This window comes from Podarcis tiliguerta (assembly GCF_965153285.1).
Source record: "Podarcis tiliguerta genome assembly, chromosome: 5".
Taxonomy (NCBI): domain Eukaryota; kingdom Metazoa; phylum Chordata; class Lepidosauria; order Squamata; family Lacertidae; genus Podarcis; species Podarcis tiliguerta.
In genome coordinates, this window is record NC_139538.1 from 53,197,776 (window position 1) to 53,218,551 (window position 20,776).

The 20,776-nt window shown below is 43.0% G+C and overlaps 3 protein-coding genes across 34 annotated transcripts in view; 1 reads left to right on the forward strand and 2 right to left on the reverse strand.

Annotated features, from left to right (window-relative positions):
- ATE1 (arginyltransferase 1) overlaps positions 1-1,206 on the reverse strand; it is a 71,859-nt gene extending 70,653 nt beyond the window's left edge. Inside the window, exon 1 of one of the 4 annotated variants that reach the window (XM_083439686.1) lies at positions 791-1,136. In XM_083439686.1, the coding sequence (XP_083295812.1) occupies positions 791-875 (85 nt within the window). In that variant the 5' untranslated portion in view covers positions 876-1,136. Of the gene's footprint in view, positions 1-790 lie in introns of all 4 variants that reach the window. The other 3 variants (XM_083439695.1, XM_083439689.1, XM_083439694.1) reach the window with 3 other exon arrangements.
- Positions 1,207-2,742: 1,536 nt separating this feature from the next.
- Positions 2,743-15,805, reverse strand: NSMCE4A (NSE4 homolog A, SMC5-SMC6 complex component). Of its 3 annotated transcripts, XM_083439703.1 has the most exons (11): positions 15,450-15,805; positions 14,339-14,419; positions 12,563-12,693; positions 10,664-10,815; positions 9,685-9,787; positions 7,223-7,313; positions 6,671-6,765; positions 5,513-5,561; positions 5,269-5,354; positions 4,974-5,057; positions 2,743-4,297 (listed from the first exon to the last, which is right to left on the reverse strand). In XM_083439703.1, exons 1-11 carry the CDS (start codon positions 15,718-15,720, stop codon positions 4,289-4,291), a joined length of 1,152 nt encoding a protein of 383 aa, XP_083295829.1. In that variant the 5' UTR covers positions 15,721-15,805; the 3' UTR covers positions 2,743-4,288. The 3 variants fall into 3 exon arrangements, with proteins under 3 accessions (XP_083295829.1, XP_083295828.1, XP_083295830.1); XM_083439702.1 differs by lacking the exon at positions 2,743-4,297 and having other exon boundaries at positions 4,304-5,057; positions 15,450-15,796; XM_083439704.1 differs by lacking the exons at positions 2,743-4,297; positions 15,450-15,805 and adding an exon at positions 14,547-15,168 and having other exon boundaries at positions 4,304-5,057.
- A 2,750-nt stretch (positions 15,806-18,555) lies between these two features.
- Positions 18,556-20,776, forward strand: part of TACC2 (transforming acidic coiled-coil containing protein 2) — a 156,915-nt gene continuing 154,694 nt past the window's right edge. For 8 of the 27 annotated variants that reach the window (XM_083439536.1, XM_083439531.1, XM_083439532.1 and 5 more), the window contains exon 1: positions 18,620-18,797. The gene's annotated coding sequence lies outside the window, so the exon portion shown is untranslated. Of the gene's footprint in view, positions 18,798-20,776 lie in introns of all 27 variants that reach the window. The other 19 variants (XM_083439564.1, XM_083439528.1, XM_083439535.1 and 16 more) reach the window with 5 other exon arrangements.

Genomic DNA, 20,776 nt, shown 5'->3' on the forward strand with positions numbered 1-20,776 from the left:
GAGCTCAGCCGAGCTTCACTTTTGCACAAGTTTATTTTGGTGTAAATCCCACTGTTTGTGCGGGACCAAACGGTGTGTTCAGTGGGGTTTACTCATTTGCAAGAGCCTTACTTCTGAGCAAACGGGTATTAGGCTAGACTAGAGCTCTAAACGCCTCCTTTTCGCGGGCTTAATTTCTCTTAATTTCCTCTTCGCCCAACTACGTTTCCCCATTCAAAAGCTCCGATGTTCTGTCTTTAAAAACCAACTTTTTTTGGAGCCAAGAGCCTTGAAGGTTTGTTTCAAAGCTGGAAGGACGAAGGAGAACTTCTATAGCCCTTGCCCTATCTCGAGTTTTCACTTGGGCTACTGTAGCTCCTCGGCTGGGAGGCTGCTAACAGCGGGTGGGGGGGGGGAGCAAATGCAAGGGCTGCGTGGCACTCCCTGGTTCTCGGGAGGAAGGCGGCCGGCAGCAGCGAGGACACGAAAAGTCTCAACACGAATGCCGCCATTAACTCCCAGGCGGAGAGCGGGGCAAGCGGCGGCCCCTTCTTCCGAAGGGCAAGAGCACAGGGGGGGCTCCGTAAAAGCAACGGACAGGGCGTGCCAGTTCCGCCATCTTTACTGAGGGAAGGGCGTTAAGTAACAAGCGGCGGAGAGAAAAATGCACCCGCGACAGGTGTGCTGCTGGTAGCCGTCGCTACGTAATCGGGGATTTCCTCTGCAGGCACATCGGCACCTACCTTCTCCGCCGCCCCCCCCCCTTAGTTAGGGCCTTCCTGAAGTTATTCTTCCACCCTCCAGCTCTTACCGTGGCTTGCTTTCCCCCCGGCAGAGTGACAGTAGCCGCACCGGTAGCCCTCTCTCGTTCCTTCGTAGGCCACGACGGAGTCCATGATGCCCAGCCGGTCCCTGCTTGCGCTACGATGCCTCGTTGGCAGAGGAGGGGGGATCGGAGCACCTCGAGCCACCTGCTCCACCTTGCGATCGCTTTGACAAGCTTCTCCCCCTCCCTTGCCCTTCACCTGTTCCACCCACCCGAAATAATGAGCTTCAGTTCCCGAGGATGCGGCTCTAGGAGCACCATCGCCTGCTAAACAGGAGCGCTCTCCCCACCTCAAAGCACGTGCCTCTTGCTTTCTGGGTAGGAAACAGCCGCGCTTGCACTGGAATGTCCCCTTTCAGAGCCCCAGCTTTCAACAGCCGGCTGCTAACACAGGGATGTGCAACAAGTGGCCCTCTAAATGTTGTTGGGACTTCCGTCTCCCATTATCCCCGACCACTGGCTACACCGGCAGGGGCTAAAGGGAGTTGGGAGTCCAGAAACATCTGGAGGGCGTAAGTAGGGTGGCCACCCGCTTCTCTGAATCAGAAGTCAGTGTGGAAAACGCTAGATTTGCTGCAATTTAACGAAATTCTCTCTCCCAAACTCCTCTGCTAGCCTAAATCCAGGGCTCACTAGCATGTGGAAGTGCATGCTGACAAGGGGCAGAATGAGAAATAGCTTGCTCTTACACATTTAACAATATTTTTATATTAATTTTTCGCACACGAAACCTGAGAGAACATGTGCCTTCTTCCTTTTGTTTCTGGGAAGAAATGCTGGTACACCAATCACTTACATGAAAGTCTCCGACTGCTATAGGCACCTGCCACTACCACACCAGAGGGAAAAGAAAACTAGAAGCTTAAAGTTGAGCCATTTATGCAACTATAGCCAATAACACTTGCCAACCTAAACACTTAATGGAAGAATAAGGACCAGATCAGCATTTATTCTGCCTTCAGACCATCCTTTGCTGGTAACAACGGCAGCTGTTTAAACAATACAATCCAGTATTTTAATATTGTACTAATCACACTAGAAGGAAGGATAGTTCCTTCAAACTCTGATCTTCTTGAGTACAGAAAGATATAGATTCAAACAAATACATTCATCCTTCAGTTCTCTAGTTCCGAGGATGACATTCCAAGGGCCATAAGCACCATCTGATTTCTCTCTCAGGCCACATAAATTTGAACTCAAGGGTCTCTATTCCAGCTGCCACAGAAATGTCCCCACAGTCCTGATATGAAGAAGTGCAATAGCAATGGAGCTTTCCCAATTCCCTACTAGTTCCCCAAACTGGGGGGGTGGGAAAAGAGACTATGCCAGGGTTGGAGATTATTTGTCAAAGGGAGTAAAGCAAACAAAAAAACCAATAGTAATTAAAAAACAATAATAATGAAAAAGGCCTAGAGGAGAGCAGCACCGTTCTGCCCTGTAGGCATGAGCCTGGCAGGGCACTGGATGAGACAGTTTTCCCTTCACCTTAGATTTTAGTCTTAATTGTCCTGCAGGTTTCCAGATGGGGTGGGCATGAGAAATAAACTGAATATGACCCTACTACAGGATATGGGTTAGATGTATGCACATAAGTGATTAAGTCCATATTATGGAGGCTGGTGACAGAGGGGCTCATATTAGGCCAATATTAAGTCCCCCCTAGCCAACTACACATGCAACGAACTAAGTAAGAATTTTACTAAGCTCCTGCACAGAGAAGTTATATAATTCTCCTACCACAGGCTAATGGTTAGAGATGACTATCCTTTCATATTCATGAACACAAGTTGCTACTTGGTACATTGGCCTATATACCTATTATAATGTTGATATTAAAGCTAGGTTACAATTAACATTACTATCACCTCACCAGCATGAGAGTTAGCAGTTGGCAACTGATATAAGTAGAAAAATCACACACGCGTAACTAGAAGAGATATAGCATTTGTGGTTTTATTGAATATTCTTAACATAAGGAAACTGAACTGTACAATTTATAAACAATGCTTCCCATCAATTTCTGAATGAATTGTTATGGCTGTTGTATCTTACTGTTTTCAGCACAGTTTGTAGAAAAATATTGTATAAATTCAAATCTAATATATAGTACAATTTGGTTTTACATCTTTGCCTGTGTATTTTGTTCCAAGACCCCTTTCATATAATCTTGAATTATCACTTTGCTTTGATTTTCATGTAGCTAAAACCAACTAGTTCTTTAAAAAGACAGCAAGTTCTGTGGCCCATAAAACAAGGAAGCTCCAGGAAGACATGGTTACTCCAAAACCGATAATCCAAATGCAGTAATTGGATCTTCTTGATTCTTTTAGACTTTAAGGCACATTTGTCTACAAATATGGGTAGTTGTATGCATGTGGAAAGGAGGCTACTAAAGGCTGAAGGACAACTAAGTTACGCTACAATATGGCTATGTTACATACAAAAAAATGTTCAAAGCAAACTTCCATGTTATTACATTCTATGACTTTGTTTGCATGTCATAATTTGGCTTATAAACTATCAGTCACATTGGTACAAGGTTAGAAAACCATGCTTGTTTCACTCCATGAGCTGTAACCAAGGCTTGTCCTTGGCTTACTAGTTTATGCTTTGCTTGAAGAGAAGCGAACCATGAGCCAAGGCTCCCACATAATGCTAAGTCAGAGCATGGCTTAGCTTCAAGTAGCATGACAAGCCATGTCATCAGGGGATGAGCAAAGCAGCCACAATTTTCTGAATGCACACCAGTATGCTTGCTCGTTCAAACCATAGTTTGAGCTTTGCATTACATGCCAACTCTGCCATTAGAAAAATAATGATATCCCCCCCCCCCCCCGAGTTGTTTCTCGGACATGCCACTTCCTTCTTCCCTTCACCAGAAGTAGCCTTCATAGAGCACAACGCAAATGCATATGTATATCTATTTTGAGATGTACAGGAAACTTGCTATTGAAGCAGTTTCAATGGAAACAGACCTTGATGCACTCATTCAGCCAGCTGTGGAAGTTTTATCATGCAGAAAGATACATGTATCATGCTCTCTTCTTAGCTTTCCATTTCTAAACTCTTTTTCCCTTCTCCCCGTCATCATATATAGATGATGGAATTCAGAATCTGATATGGCTAAGCAAACACCAATCTCTTTGTTTTATGCCAAAGGCTCATTTGCAATTAACATGTACTTAACACTGTGCAGATTACAATGGAACCATCCCTCAAAATGAGCTGGGATGGAGCCGTTCTAAATCTTCAATGGAATGAAGTTGAAACATGTAAAAACATCACTTACAGAACGGACATACAGAAGGGCAGAACCTTCAATTTCAAACTTTTGCTGTTAAAGCACATCTATAATACATTATCACCTGGAGAGACAGAGATTCTGCTATTCAAATATCTGATCCTTAAATAGAAAAGGATTCTGCCATCCTCCTGGCAAAACTTCAAACAGGAAACTGGTCAGCACTGTCTTCTTATAGATCCTTAGGATTCCTGCATAATAAATAGAACACAAGCCACTACAAAGTAAGCTTTGTTATGTCTTCAAATATAATAAAAAAGTAAGGCTGTCATAATGGTGCAGTTTGCTTGGCCGCTGATAGGTGGCGATAGAATTATGAGAGCTGCTGGTCAACAGCTGCTTTGCAGGGCAAGTAGAAGGGAAGCGGTAGCAAATACAGGTAGGTGGGTGACCCGGGAGAACCATGCAAGTACTATCAAGACAGGCTTGGTGAAGTGCCCCAGCAGCAACCTTACTCTGCTGCTGCCGCCGCCATTGCCCACCTCACACCAATGATGCCATTTTAACCTCAGCAGTGTCAGAGGGAGAATGTGAGGGATATGGAGGAGGGAGACAGAGGCTGGCAGCTCAGGCAAGTCACAGAGGAAGGCAGGACAAGGCAGCTGTACAGCAACTATTCTGCTCTGCCAACGCCTACCACTTCCCTCCTCCTTGGACTCTGATGCAAAGGCTGAAATAGTTTTAGGGTGAGGAGGGCAGCATGAGCGGAAGAGGCAGGAGGAGGTCTAAGTGGAATGGGGTTGGTGAGTGAAGGGAAGCAAAGCAACCAAGCAGCGTGGCCTCTAGTCTGTACATAAAGGGAAGGATCACACTGGAAATAGCATAAAATGATTCTGTGGTAAGATTTAGGCCTGAAAGGCACCTTACATTCTCTCCGTTTCCATCTGATGTCCCAGTCTTTCTGGCAGGTGGAATCATGGGCTGTGAAATCTCAAAATTCCTCACAATATTCTGCAGCAAAGAGTTTGATTGTAATGTTATCAGTTCAATTCATCCTCTTGTGTATATAGCAAGCACATTCACAATAAGCTCTCTGCCTTTTCTCCCAGCATCCGTTAAACATATGAGGTCCATAATTGCAGAATTGTTACCCAACATGTATCTCTGGCCAATAAAAATATTCTTCCTCTGACTACTTCACTTATTTAACATTTCCATTTACCTCCCATTCTTGATAACTCATTGTTATGACTGCTTGTTTCCGTGCTTGAGCATCCTCGTCGTTGTCGTCTTCAGGCGTTAAAGGCTCTATCAAAATAGGTTGAAAATTGTTTAAAAGTTTTTTGAAAATGAAAAAAAAGAGATATATTCCAAAGTAAAACATGCATGTATATAAGTGTAGTTAACTTTAGTGTTTTGATTTTTTTAAAAAAATAAAAAATTAAAATCTTAAAAATTATTCTTGCCTATTACAGGAAGCTTATCCTGATCCAGCTTTATTCCTGCAAGTCCATCCTAGGAGAGAAACAACTTTAATTACTAACAAGAATCAAATATGCTTAACTGATATGCAAGAATCAGAAAATTGACCTTCAAAGCTCAGACATAATGAGAAATCATGATTTCCTGCTACGAGAATGAGCCACAGGAAGCCTCATAATAATTTGTCGTCCCCACCGTACCCCCATTCCCTTTTTCAGGTGCAGAAGATGGAAAGCTTCTGTCCCCCATTTTAAAATAGATTTGTTTGAACTATGGCTACTGAGAACAAGCCAGGATTTCCCATTTTTCAAAAGGTTTTAAGGATCAAGGCCATGTTCCCTATGGTTTTCAAGCTTTGAATTCTAAACCCATTTAATGATCGGGAGAAAGCAGATTCAGACACATGGTCCAAGATTACATATCAAACAGGAGACTGGGAACAGGAGCGCAAAAATTACACACAAATTGCAGTAAAGAATTGCATGCAACTGTCAGCAACCCATAAATATAAGCTGTTTATTTATTTTTTTATTGACTTTGACAACTTTGATTTAAACCAGGCTTACACAGCAAATTTCGGAAATGCTTCATTTTATAGAAGTTATTTAAACAGTTACAACCAGCAGAGAAACTATGCAGAAATTTGTGTAAAAGTTTGCAGGGGAGGATCCATAGAGTTCTCTTGGCCCACTTTTTAAAGTGTAAAATTTTCAACGTGGACAAAAAGTTAGAGGTGTTCTGTAACTGGGATTATCAATGACACAGCACAGGTACTAGGCTCAAACGTTTTCACTCAGACTTTCCAGCTGGTGCCTTCTTGCTATTTTGGACTACCAGCTCCAACCAGCATAGCCAGTGATCAGAAATGGCAGGAGTTGTAGCCTTACAACATCTGGAGGATGCCAAGCCAGGTTAAGGAAGACTAATTTCAGGTTGTGTTCATATCAACTATTTGTTAATCATACATAGCTATGGTGAGAATTGGCTAACTAACAGCCCTGGGAGAAAGAAACTTCCAAGTCCTCTGCTTCTTCGCAATTCTGCCTCCAAGAAAATTAAGTACAACAATGGCAATCATGGAAGTATGAAAATAAAACCAGCTTATTAGTGACAAAATAAAGCTTCAAAAAGTTTCTCCTTACCCTTATTAAGAATGAAACGTGAAACATGTTTTCCACAGTTCGTGCAAAAGAATCTGGATCAGTCACAAACTCAAGGAAGGATATTGGATTATTAGCTACAGAAAGAAGAATGTGGCTTTGTCGTTACTGCTACAATTATCTACCTCTTATCTACCTCCTCTCTTGCTTCCTTTAAACTCTCATTAGGTAGCAATTCATGCACGTCTAAAATTCTGGAGAGATCTATTTTAATTTCATATTTGCTCTTTTCCATTGCAGATCCTGCATGGATTGAGAGCAGTGGTCCCCAAACTTTTTTCCTCATGGGCCACTTGAAAATTGACAGCGGCAAAGCAATTTACTAGGTGAATAAGCTTTTCCAGAAATAACACTTGAGAAATTAGGTAACAAAAAGCAAGGCTATAGACACAGACATTTCAACTTCCAATGTTGTACCGTCACACATCAGTAGAAAAGGATTAAGTGCTGCATTCCCCTCCTCCTCCACAGTTATTCTTAAAGGAGGCAGAAGAGAGCAATCTGGACCCCTCAATATGTTCCATTTATACTTACGATCTTCTCTGTGATAGGCTTGTAAGAGTCCCAAGATCCTCTCTACTTCTTTTTCTGTAGCTTCCTCATGAGATTCTTCCATTTTATTCAACTAAAGAACAAAACAAGACAACAAGCTACCATTCACGCAGCTGCATTGTAATCAGCATTCTCCAGTTCCCCCATAATATTTTGCACTTATAGCAAGGAAATAAAAATTCTGTAACTCTTATTAAAGTCAGCTGTTTTATTTTGTGCACTCCTAAGGTCAAATGAAAGATTTACATCAGTATCTACAAGATACAAGTAGATAATTGTAGACTATATATACCGTCGTACCTTGGATCCTGAACACCTTGCGTGTTGAACGTTTTGGCTCCTGAACGTTGCAAACCCACAAGTCAGTGTTCCGGTTTGCGAATGTTCTTTGGAACCTGAATGTCCGACACGGATTCCGATTGAGTGCAGTAAACTCCTGCAGCTAATCAGAAGCTGCGCCTTGGTTTTTGAATGTTTGTAGAAGTCAAACGGACTTCCGGAATGGATTCCGTTCGCCATCCAAGGTACGACTGTAATATATATATAGAGAGAGTGTGAGTGTGTAGCTTAAACATTTAGGTATGTCGAAGTTAAGCTCAAGCTGCAGTATTCCAGTGTCCCAAAGGTGGGGGTGGAGGGAGAATGTATGTGCCAACTGAGTCATGACTTTTAAGTCATACTACTAATGTACAAAGAAGCAACTGGGAGAGAACTATCAGAGAGCTCAGTGACAGACCAAGTTGAAGAGCAAGTTTTCAGTGGTGGTTTAAAGGAGTTTTATGCCTGTTTACAAACTGCAATACAGTGGTACCTCAGGTTACGGACGCTTCAGGTTACAGGATTTCGGCGCTGCGGGTTGCGACCGTGCCTCCCGCATGGATCACGTTCGCAACCCGAGGTTCCACTGTATCTGTACCTTCCACTTCAACAATACATTTCCCCCCTTGAATGCACATCATATCAACGTAGGAAAAAACCTCACATCACACCCTGCTCTAATAAGACTGGGTTATAAATTTGCAAAAGGTACCTCAGTTGCCTGCTTATGGCTACTGTGATTTCAGAGTGGTTGGGGAGATGAGGTTGAAATTCCTACACTGTTGAGAAAGTCACTGGGGTGACTTTGGGCCAGTCACCACCTTTCAATTTCACCTATCTGGCAAGGTTATTTTGAGGATAAAATGGTCAAGACCCATACACCTAAGGTTTCTTGGAGAAAATTGGGCTACATATGTAATATGTAGTGCCTCCCATCAGCTATAGCTGGTGGCCCAGGTGTCTCTATCTGGAAAGGAGCAGCCTAACTTCTGTCATCTATGTTCTTGGTAACCTCTAGGTTAGATTACCCTGCAACACATGGTACATGGCGCTGCCTCTGAAGACAGTTTGGAAACTTCAGCTGATGCAGAATTCAGCAGCCACTTTGTTCACTGGGGCAAAACGGTTTGAGCATACAGTGCCGATGCTGGCCCAACTATCAATTAGTTTCGGGTCCAAGTGCTGGTTTTGATCTATAAAGCCTTAAATGCCTCAGGACTGCAATAGCTCAAGGGCTGCTAACCTCGCTCCAGCATCCCCAGGAAGGCCCACTGGGCGCTTTCATTATATATTTTAGGCAACAGGTGAAAACATTCCTTTTCTTCAAGGCCCTCAGCTAATTGAACAATCTATGGCCTTCTAAACTGGGAGAGTGTTTTTTGTTTGTTAGTGTCATACTCGAGGAAAACCTTAAAACAAGTAGCAGAGTTCCCAAAAATAGACCAGAGGCAATAGTACTTCATCCAGCAAAGCTTTGCGCTGAAGGCAAATGAATGTAATGGTCACAAATCTAAATACATTCAGGACTGGCACAGTCCACAAAAAATCCACTTGCAGCACTTACAAAAAAATATAAACTTATAACAAGACTAAAACTTAACACCAAGCATACTATGTACAGAACACCACACCAGAAGGGAGAGAGAGAGAACAAGAAACCCAGGCTCCTTTTGGCCTATATTAATAGTCATCATGACCTTAATTGGAAGAGATAAGAGAACCAGTTCAAACTAGCTTCCCAGAAGGTATAACCCAAACAATCATGACCCTTCAGCCTGCTTCTCTCACACAGAGAAGCTTCTAGGAAATATCTCTACATATCAGATCAGTACTTTCTGCACTAAGCAAACTGACAGTTACTAGGTTATATATTTGTATTTTTATATTCTAAACCACCCTGTAATGCTTGGATGAAGAACGCTACAGAAATTTAATGAATAAATAACAAATGTATTTATGCCTGAGTCCTGTTTTGTCACTATACTGTGAACTACAATCAATTTTTTCCAGCCTTAAACATGCACCCTTAAGCTCCATGTAGCTTATACTTGCATTGCAGTGGGTTGGACTAGATGACCCTTGGGTCCCTTCCAATTCCACAGTTCTATGATTCTACACATACACACCTGTGCAGGCATTGCCCTTCCTTCTTCTTTTGATCCTGGCTTCTTTCGTTGCCTCTCAACTCGCGGCCTCTCGACAGGAGGATCGGCAGTAAAAGTGCCCAACCTAAACCAAATAAAATATCCTAAGTCCCTGATTTTTTGGAGGGGTGGGAGAGCCAGAGCTTAGTGGTGAACATCGGCTCTGTGTGTAGAAAGTCCCTGGCATCTCCAGGTAGGGCTCTGGGAATGTTCCGTATCTAAAACCTTGGACAGCCATTGTCATCAGTGTGGCCGGTACTGAGCTAGACGAACAATACTGAGCTAAATGAAATGTGCAACATTCCAAAGACCTAATATAAAACTTGAATTCAAGATTCCTGCAAGCAAGTGTGTGGAAACATAAATTTCGAAAGAATTTGGTGCTGAATCTGGAGAGATTAATTTTGCAATTAGTGTCACTGAGTTGCCTGTGGAGAGGTAAAATTGATGTCCAGGTTTGTGAAGACAGAGTACCAGCATATCTCTGGAGAACACATGCTTCCCAGTCAAAGGAATACGGAAAAGGCCTCATAAAACAGCTGTGTGTAAACAACAACATGGCAGCTGGGCATAGAAACAGGAAATACTACTTTATCTTCCCATTCTGAAAAGTTCAAAATAAAGGTAGCTGCAGTCCAAATGCCATCAGTCTCTTTTCTCCAGCGCAACCTGGTTAACTTCCCGTCCACATTTGGCGCAACAGCCCCTCAGGGTGCAAGGCAGAAAGGACAAGACAGTGAAAAGTCTCTGCTGCTGCTTCACTCCATCTCCAGATGATCAGCAGCAGCCACTGACAGAAAAGGAGGACCCAAATGTTGAATTCACTTGGCTGTGTGATCAGACAGCACTCTGCCAAGGTTGGTACTCAAACGGGGTTGTTACCAATCCTTTCTCTACAAGGTAAATCCTGCGAGGCTTCTCATACCACAGTTAAGTTGAAGGGAACCTCAAAGAAACTTACATGCAGTGGAAAATGGGTGCTCTTTTAAAATGCTTCATTGCTTCTTGACCTAGTTTAGTCCAAGCATCACTAGGCAAAAATCCACCATCAGCCTGCTCTTCTTCGCTATCGCTATTTTCTCTTTCCAGGCGATTTAAACCCATAAATGATAACTGTGGAGGAAACACACTGCAGTATCATTTCCTATCTGTAGCAAAAATGTACATCACCAAAAACTATGAATCCACATTCTAGAAACAGATACGTGATACGGAATATCAAGTTAAATATGTCAGAACTTTGAAGGAAATTACCAAAGAAACTTAAATGAGATTCTATTTAATCTAATAGAATCTCATGCTCAGAGGTAATTCCAAGCAAACAGAGGGTCAAACCCCAGTTGTATCGCTCATAATCTTACTACAGACTTGCTACTAATTTAACAAAGTGCTATATTAGAAAAATCCTTACGTCTGGCTCTGCCAGGCTTACCTTACAGTCTTAAACTTTTTTTAAAAATAAATCAATGTTTTATTTTTAAAACTGAGGGCTATTCAATTGTAGCCACACAGTGGACCTGCAGCATGTTGTGAACCATTTGCACTGCCCCAGCTATTACAACCTGTTACTCCAAGTCAACAGAGGCAGAGCCCTTTCTGGTTCTTTTCCCTACCAGGAACTGCTCCCACCAGCTTCCTGTCTGCAGATGTGATCAGCTTAGCGAAGACAAGGGAGACCCTTATCCTTTCTACATACCCTGGCAACATGGCACATATAACCTTATTTGGCTCTACTGAATCACAAAGGGTACCTAGTAACAAATGGTGACAGCGCTGGTACCTGCCTGATGTAAGAAGCTAATTTAGAAATATAACACAGATCTTAACTTACTGCTGCAAGCAACTTGGATCATCACAATACTGTGAGAGTTGTAGGATTCCACACAAATGCGGCAAGACTGGAGAATATGGTATTGGACAGAGTTTAGTTGCCCCCAACCAAAGGTCATGTTAAAAATAAGGAGCATGTTTCTCGTTCCTGTAGCAGAAGCTTTGGGGGCAATGCTTGGTGTTCTTATTCAGTTCCCATTCTGGCTTCTAAATTTTTTTTAAGAGCTCTAGTACCCTGCATAGTTTCTTGGTCCTCTCCATAACTAAGAAATTAAAAATACTGACTAAATAAACAAGAAAAATATGCATAATTTAGGAAGTGTAAGCATAACTAAGAAGTCAGCTTTTCTTTGCACATAACCAAAAGTATACTGCCAATTTTTTTTAATTTATATTTTGACTTAAGCACAGAGGCTCTGTTCAGATATGGTTTCTGTTAACCATAGTTAAGAACACACCAGTTTGTCTTTCTAGCTGCTGTATACTACGGTTTTAAGCTGCTTGCTTGCTTATTTCTCTCATCTGTTCACAACTCGAGTTTCACAAGTTCTTGATGATGTAACACACTCTTGGAGCAAATAAACGGCCCTAAACTGAACTGAGCACAAATTGTATCACAAACCAGTTTCAGAACCCAGTCTGTTGGTCCCAAACAAGCCACAGCTTGTGAACAGTCTTTGTTCACAAACTTTAAAAAACTCCATGGTTTAGCAAAACAGCCCATGGTTTTGCATTACCTCTGAACCCAGAGTATGTCCTACCCAGCTATGTGAATCTTGCATTTCATACTACAGGATTTGGGACCCTTGTATATTTGGGACCTTCATATAAATGCTCAGCAATGTGCTTATCTTGCAACAATAAAGTTGTTAATTTGCTTTCACATCTATACTAGAAATAATTTTGTTAATGAGCAGTAGGTAACCAGGAAAAAATAGTGGTGATGATGATTTATGGAACCAACTCCTATTTAATAACTCTTAAACATAGCAACTTTATATTATTTCAAAACTAATCACTGCAAACTTACTAAATCTTCAGCAAACTCAGATGGATCAAACACTGACATCTCTGAGTGCAACTGGCTTGCCTTTTCCTTTCCTAGATTTGATGCCAAAACTAGGAACTGAGCATCCAAAGCAGCCTCCCTTGCCCGGGACACTGTTATGAAAGAAATACATTTTGTTACTGTCAGAGGCAATTGAAAAATAAGAACAATTTGATTTTAATTACCACCCACTTTTCTAAAGGGCCAAGATTTCAGGCCCTCAAGCATTCAATGAGATCTACTAGAACAGAAAATTGCAATTCCTTGTGGGAACATCAAATACATTTCTGCTTCTAAGATTGTTTGGAAGAGTGGGTTCTTAATGACCACCTGCAAAGAGTCTGCTGAAGGTGCCTAGAGATAATTTGGTTGCAAACCCTAAAAGACCTCCTCTCCCACTTAGACCAATGTCACTTGGTCTTGGGGGCTGTGATGGACTCCAGCTTCCAAGGCCTAATTAGTTTAGGACCACGCTGTTATGCACTGATTGATTTATTGTAGTTATATTTTGATAAATTATTAGAGTCCCATTTTTCAGTACAATCATACCTCTGGTTGCGTTAGGTTCATGTTGCGGATTTTCAGGTTGCGAACACAGCAAACCCAGAAGTGTATACTGTACGCTTTGCACATGCGCAGGAGCGCTCTACTGCATCACACGCACGCACAGAAGCGGCGCTCTACTTATGCACTTTTCAGGGTGAGAACGGCACCCCGGAACGGATCGCATACATAAGTAGAGGTACCACTGTATGTTGATAGGTATACTGAATATTATTGTGCTATGAATTTATTGCATTGTTTTGAGATTCTGTGGGTTGTTCTTTGCTGTTCATGTTTGTATTTATATTCATAGAATCATAGAACTGTAGAGTTGGAAAGGACCCCAAGGATCATCTAGTCCAGGCACCCCCCAACTCAGCCCTCCAGATGTTTTGGGACTACAGTTCCCATCATCCCTGACCACTGGTCCTGTTAGCTAGGGATGATGGGAGTTGTAGTCCCAAAACATGTGGAGGGCTGAGTTTGGGGAAGCCTGATCTAGTCCAACCCCCTGCAATGCAGGAATATGCAGCTCTCCCATACAGGGGATTGAACCTGCAACCTTGGATAGAGCGTGGCGCTGATAATGCCATATGAGCTGCTTCGTATGTTATTTTTCATATAAACTGTCTTGCGCACCAACTATGAGAAGATGGTATATAAATAAAATTGACATTGAAATATGAAGCAACAAGAGGATGCTAGGCAATGGAAGCTACCATGTAATTGTTCCTAAATCAACCTAACATTCCAATTCAAGAATGGTTACAGTTTTCCAAGTCAGTAGGAAGGGAGTCCCTGAAGACATCTAGTTAGAGTACGGCTGATACATGTACAAATAATTGTACTCTATCAACAGGCACAGAACCAAAGAGCCAGAAAGATAATGTTTCAGAGAAATGAGAAACTTCAAAGGCCTTGAAAACAGAAAAGAACAGCTACCCTCCTCTGCTTTTTCCCAGGCCTTCACACTCCTATTCCTGCTGTTATCTAAGGAATGCAAAAAGCTAGAGCCAGCATCCTTGAAAAGATTGCTTACACTGTCTCTCCTCTAAGGATGTTGACTTCATTTAAAAAAAAAAAAAGTTCAGTTCCATTTGACACAAGACAAAATATTAGTTACTTTTTATTTCAAGCACCATTTCCAAATGTAAAGTGGGTGGGGAGGCAAGAGAAGTAAATATAAGTATCTATTGTGGGCTACCACCATCTTACCTCCTGTAAATAGTCTATTCGCATCTTCCAAAGCCTCTGTGAGTTTATCATTTCTGGTGCTCAGCATCATTTCACGATTCTCTAGAATAAAAATCAGGCATAAGTAATGTGCTTTTAAAGGAAAACGAAAACAAAATAAAAACACATAATCCAAAATATACCCCTCAAGTAAATATGAATGCAAGTCAGCGACAGCTCTAAATCGTACCTCTTGACTTACAGCTTGTTTAACTTTATGCATGTTCTAACCACAGCAACAGCTCTAGAATCATCAATCTAACAGCACCTACATTTAGAACAAGCATACGCAGGTTGGAAACCAGGTAACTGAAGAAGCACCACTCTCAATACTTGCTACCGCAGGCATTAAAATAATCTTGGGAGGCCATAACATTTAGGATTAGGGTTTCATGAGAATTTCTAAAGAAGAGCATGAGAAAAGCTGCCAGTGGGTTGAAAGAAAATATGCTATTTGATGAATAAAGTAAATAAAGCAAGGTTGTAAAGAAATTATAAAAGCCGTGAGATTGAAAAGAAACAGGGGGATTCACATATCACTATTTTGTCCCAAGTGGGGTATTCCGTTCCAGAGCACACTCGAGGATATGCAAACTTTCAGAACATTTTCGGTTCCTCCTCCGTACTACCCGCAGCAACGGAAGAGATGCGTTTTGCACCCTTTCCGTTGCGAGCCACAACACAAAAGCCATGCATCAATGAAGCACAAAAAAACAACTTTCCCCATAGCCGACGGGGAGTGCAGTACGTATTGCTATTCCAACTTATGACACAGAAGGGAGAAAGTGAAAGTGCGAAGAGGGGGGATCGGGTCCCTGCAGGGGCGGTCAACTCTCCCACGCCTTCCTGGCGGACCGTTGTGAGAAGAGAGAGCTGGACCATTTTGGGGGGGGAGGGCATATGGGCTCCTTCCCTTATGTGGGCACAAGACCAGCCAGCCCCCCACCCCACTTCTCTACCAGTCTCTACCAGTCACCCCAGCCAACCTTTCCCTATGGCGCGGAGGGGGGACGACCCCCGGGACCGTCGAGGGGAGCCCGGCGCCTGCAGCTCGGCTCCCCCACCCGCCTCCCCTCTCCTGCCCCGCACCTACGCTGCACGGAGGAGATGAGCTCCCGGTACTGCTGGCGGAGCAGCCGCCGCGTCGCTTCGTCCGCCCCGTCGCCGCCCGACGGCCCCGGCAAGGCGCCCTCGGCTCCCGCTGCTCCTCCGGCCGCCCCGTCCTCTTCTTCGCTGCCTCGCCCGCCGCCATCCCCGTCGCCCGCTCGCGCCCGGCGTCGAGGAGTGCCGCCGTCGGGGGAGCCGAGCTGCTGGCTTCGGGAGCGCCGAGGTGCGTCGCCGCGGTCGCTGCCGGAGCCGGACATGGTAGCTGCGCGCTCTGCCCCGCGCGCCTCTAGAGTGAGAGCGGCTCTGCCCTCCCGCTCTCGCTTGAACCGCTCGGGGAAGGAGAAAGGGGGCGTGGCAGACTCCGGACGCCCTAGATACACGAACGGGTAGAGCGCCGGTAGACTTCCGGCAAAAGAAAAGAGAGAGATGTTAATCGGCTCTATACTTCTCTATCTCTAGGATACTCGAGGTGAGCCGGAAAAAGCGACGGAAAGCCGAGGGGTCCGAATCAAATCGCGAAGCGAAGCTCAGCCGCTGATGCTGCTTCTTTTGCGCCACCGTTTGAAAAAAGGGCTGGCGCCTTTTAAAAGACACGTCGTTCAATGTGGTTGTGTACTTTTGATGTTTAATTTATGACTACTTTTAGTTTTGTTCTGTTTGTAATTATGTGATTTTTTTAAATATATATGTTGCAGGCTGCCTTGAGCATGGTTTTAACTTTGGAAAGGCAATATACAAATGAAATGATTCATTGGTCCCGAGTTAAAAGATGCATAAGCTATCACCTCTGTACTCTCCTTTATAATAATCATCATTTGATTCCAGAAACACAGTTAAGGTAGCAACACAAAATCCAGGGAAGTGTTTCCAATCTATACAGTACCTAAAACAAACAAACAAACAACTTTTTGGGAATAAAATCAGTCAACAAAATTCTGAAACATATCCCATGTAAGGAGGAAGAAACTGCTCTTTTTGGGGGTGCAGAATTTCCTATACCCCGAGGCTTTTCGACTGTTGCCAATGCATGCAGCGGGAGGAGCTGGCTGCGTGAAGTTAAAGCCGAGAGCCCGATCAGCTGATTCCTCGGGGCAGTGGCGTAGCGTGGGTTGTCAGCACCCGGGGCAAGGCAAGTAATTTGAGCCCCCTAACCCGTGGATTTGCGCCCCCTAATCCTAACCCCCAGATGTTGCAGCCTGTGCGGCCGGCCCCCCCTGCACCCCCCACGCTACGCCACTGCCTCGGGGTCTGCCTGGTTGTGTATAAAAGCGGGTGCACGCGAGTGCCTTCGATGAAACGTGTGCTCAGTGAAACGAACCAAAGAAATTTCCGCGACGGGACGTGCGGGAAAACACCAGCACAGTCTTTCCCCCCATCCAGTTCAGTCTGAGTTAGGTTTTTTTTGTGCAGAAGAAATGCGCAGTCAGTGACTGTGAATGCTGTTTAGCAAACTCCGATTTAAGAACAAATGCACGTGATAAGAAAGAGCGCTCCTCACACTCTGATTTCTTGCTTGGTACATGAGGAAGAGGACTGATGCGGCATCCAGCAGGGGGTAGTAGCAGCATATGATCACCTGAGCCTGCTGCAATTAGTAGCCCAAAAATGAGCTTTATTAAGTTGCAGCACTCAGGACAATTTACATAAGATAAAATAAATCAAGGACAAGTGAGCTTAATAAAAACTTTTTTTCTAATATACCAGTTAGCCACAGTGGTTCGCTGTGTAGGGCTGCTTGTTTCTGTTGCTAGGCAAAGACCTTTGGCCACAGTATGAGTTTAACAAGAAAGCCAAGTGAAAACCCTAAAAGGCATGGCTTACTCACTGCAGTATGCTTAGCATATACACAGCCTAGTCTTAAATACACTCAGATTTACTTCATAGTACACGTGTGCAGAATTGGAGCCCTGCCTTCCCTGAAGATTTAAGACAGGTGACAATAACTAAAAGTATACAAAGTATGCATAACACATTCAAACACATCAGAAAACTGCACCCACATCTGAATGGTAGGATCTAGAATCAGTCTAAATTGAAAGCAGTATTTTAAGGACAAGGATGAATGATTCCATATTGTGAAAAACTACATGTATGTGCTACAAACAGAGGTGAACGCAGCCTGACAGCAGGGATGAGGAACTAGTGAGGCCCTTCAAATGTTATTGGATTCCAATTCCCATCATCCTCAGCCAGCATAGCCAGTGGAGAGGGCTCATGGGAACTGTAGTCAAACAATGCTCAGAGGACAACACTTCTTCATCCCTGCTTTAAAGTTATTTTCACTGTGAGCTCTCTGATGACATTTCCCCCTTGACAGCTAAGGCCAGAGTCTTCCTGGTTAAGAGGCTAAGACAAAACCTCAGCCTGTGAACTCTGAGAAAGCAAGACCTCTTGGATGCCCTCTAATGGAACAAAGGCAGCACGGCAGTCGTGGAAATGCAACCGTGTGGGACAGGCAGGCAGCAGGTTGAGTGGGAGCATTATTTTTAAACAAGAAAACTTTGCAAGGAAAGGGTTAAATGCAGCCATCTGTCTCTTTGCAATAGCTGAGAAGCTAGACTCTACACAGGCTACCCCAGTCCTCACAAATAAATAAATATGGCTTCTACCTTTTGTTTTTATTTTAGAGTAATGCCTTCTCTGGAGGAAAAAAGGAGTGTTGAAATAGTAGCGCTGTTAATCATTTAGGAATTGCATTTGCTGATCCTCCTCTAGAAGAGAATGTGGGGGCAGGGCTGGACAGGATCCCAGCCAAATCCCGTGCATGTAAATTTTGAAATAAGTCCCATTCAGTGGGACTTTGCTCTCAGCTAGGATCTGAGCCTTCAAGTTTCTGTGTGGGCTTCAATTCTAGCCTGGTCCTAATTTTATCCAGTGAGCAAGCAGAGAGGTATTATGCGTCTAAGTATGTGTGTTTTAAAGTTGAAACCAAAAATACACAGTGTTAAAATCCCAAAGGGCTGTACTGGCATAACATATAAATATTGCATTTAGTAATAAACCAAGGAATAAAACATTCTGCATTTAGTTTACAGCACCTGAGAGGGTGTGTTCATGTGGAGTGCATTTCCTTTTATGCTATTTTCCCATCCAGTAATGGGGGATTCCTGCAGAGAACTGACGTGTTGTAGCTTTGAGCTCCCGGGGTCAGATTCCTTACACTTCACGGCTATCCAGCATAGTGTTCTCAAACCTAAGCCAATTCACATTAATAGAACACTTTCATGTGATCCAGGGGGAAAGGGATCCACACACACAGGAGGAAAAGGCAGGGAGTGAAGGACGCTGTCAGATCAGGGGCACCGTTTTCACTTTTTGATTGGAGGAAAACGAGGTAAGTAAATCCTAAATCACACTCCTGTAAATCCTTTTTGACAACAGAAAGCTTAGAATAATTTTGTTAGCTGCGCTTTTGCAAAGTATTACAGGAAAAGATTTCCTTTCCTCCTTACAGAAGTGGTTTATAACCTTCAGCTTGGAAAGTTGTGAAGAGATTTTCCTTTTTCAGCATTACAGGCTGAAGTTGTAAGTGTGAAGGTGCTTCTGGTGTCTATTGAGCATTCATTCTTATTTGTTTGTGGGGAGGCTTTGTCAAAGCAAGTTTCATTCCATACTTTCCAGTGCATTTATCCACTGTTTGCCTTATTGCAAAAGGTCCGTTCTTTTGAGGAAGCAAGTTTATTGAGCAAGAGCCCCAACGGCTCCATATACCTGAATTTGCCAACATACAATTGAACCACACTCCAAAATAGTGACTGTCTGGAAACGCATTCAGAATTTTGAAGCCGGAATAGGGATGCCAATTTGAGATTAAATGATGCAGATTAACCACCCAAGGTGTACTTTTCATAGATGTTTATTCTAGGCTGTCATAACTTTGGAAATGCTGCTTGCTGGCATTTACTTAATTGTTTTACCACGTTTATGCAATACATTGATTTTATTTATCATACATTTCAGGTATAAAAAGGAATGCATGGGATGGTATTTGCTGCTTTCAATTATTCAAGCCTTATACCAGCCTGGTGCTTGCCATATGTTTTGGACCACAACTCCCATCAGCCCTAGCTCCAGCTGGCTGTGTTTGATGGGAATTGTAGTCCAAAACCTCTGAAGGTTGCCAGATTGGTGAAGGCTGTTCTTTTCATCACCTTTCTCACCTGAATGACTTGATTAAAAACATCTGACACATTAGGATATGCATATACATGTAGGGGCAGAATTTCAGCATCTGTGATCTGTTTCTGCTCTTTAAAGAGGTGGCAGGGGAAGGTGATTCACAGACAGGTGCACTGACCCGTTGCACCCTACAGAAATATTTATCTATTTAAAATATATATTTTTATATATTATGCTTTTATTATGATTTTATTGGGTGCCAACAGAGCATAGAGTCTGTTTTCAAGTCATTGAATCATATACCTCTTGACTGTAATGAAACCTTTAAGCAACTTACATTTATATTTTGATTTAAACCAAATTATAATAGCATAGGCTATTTGAACTACTGTGTATATATTGTATATATACGGAGCATCTATAAGAAAGAAAATGTTTGGTCCAGTTTTACGATATTCACATTCTTGTCCCCCTTTCTTCCAAGGAATTTAAGTTCATTACATATCTTTATGTGCCAGGTGAAAACTTCCCTCTTCACCCAGGCCTTGTACTACTTAAACAATCTATGGCATTTTAAGCTGTAGGGGGTATTGTTTGTAATTATATTATGTATTTTTTGTTTTTGTGATGAGAACTGCCATGTTATCCTCAGATGAAGGATGGTATATAAATCTCATAAATAACAACAAAAATAAGTTGCCCTGCATGCTTCTCTTCCTCTGTGCCTCATTTTATCTTCAGAACAACCCTGTGAGGTAGGTTGAGCTGAGAGATAATTGACTGGTTTGGGACCACCTAGTGGGCTTCGTAGCTGATGGGGGGGCGGATCTGACCCTGGATCAATCCCCCCCCCCTCTGTGTGTTTTTGAAGGATGAGATACATTATAGATAACAATAAAAGCAAACAAGTGGGAATTGTTGCTGTTTTGAATGTTCAGACTGACAGATAGGCATGCCCTTTCACAGCACACTCCATTCCATTCCCCCTTCTGGTTGGACTAATGCGGGAAGACAATTCTAGACTAGATGGGCCTTTGGTTTGATCCAGCAGGGCTCTTCTTAGGTCGATGAATTGCGTAGCAACCAATTCAAACAGAACTTTGAACTGGATTAAATGTGAAAACAGTTTTGAAGTGTGCAACTGACAAGGACTCCAAATGTTTGGTATTGCAAAGTACAGGTATTTACTACAAC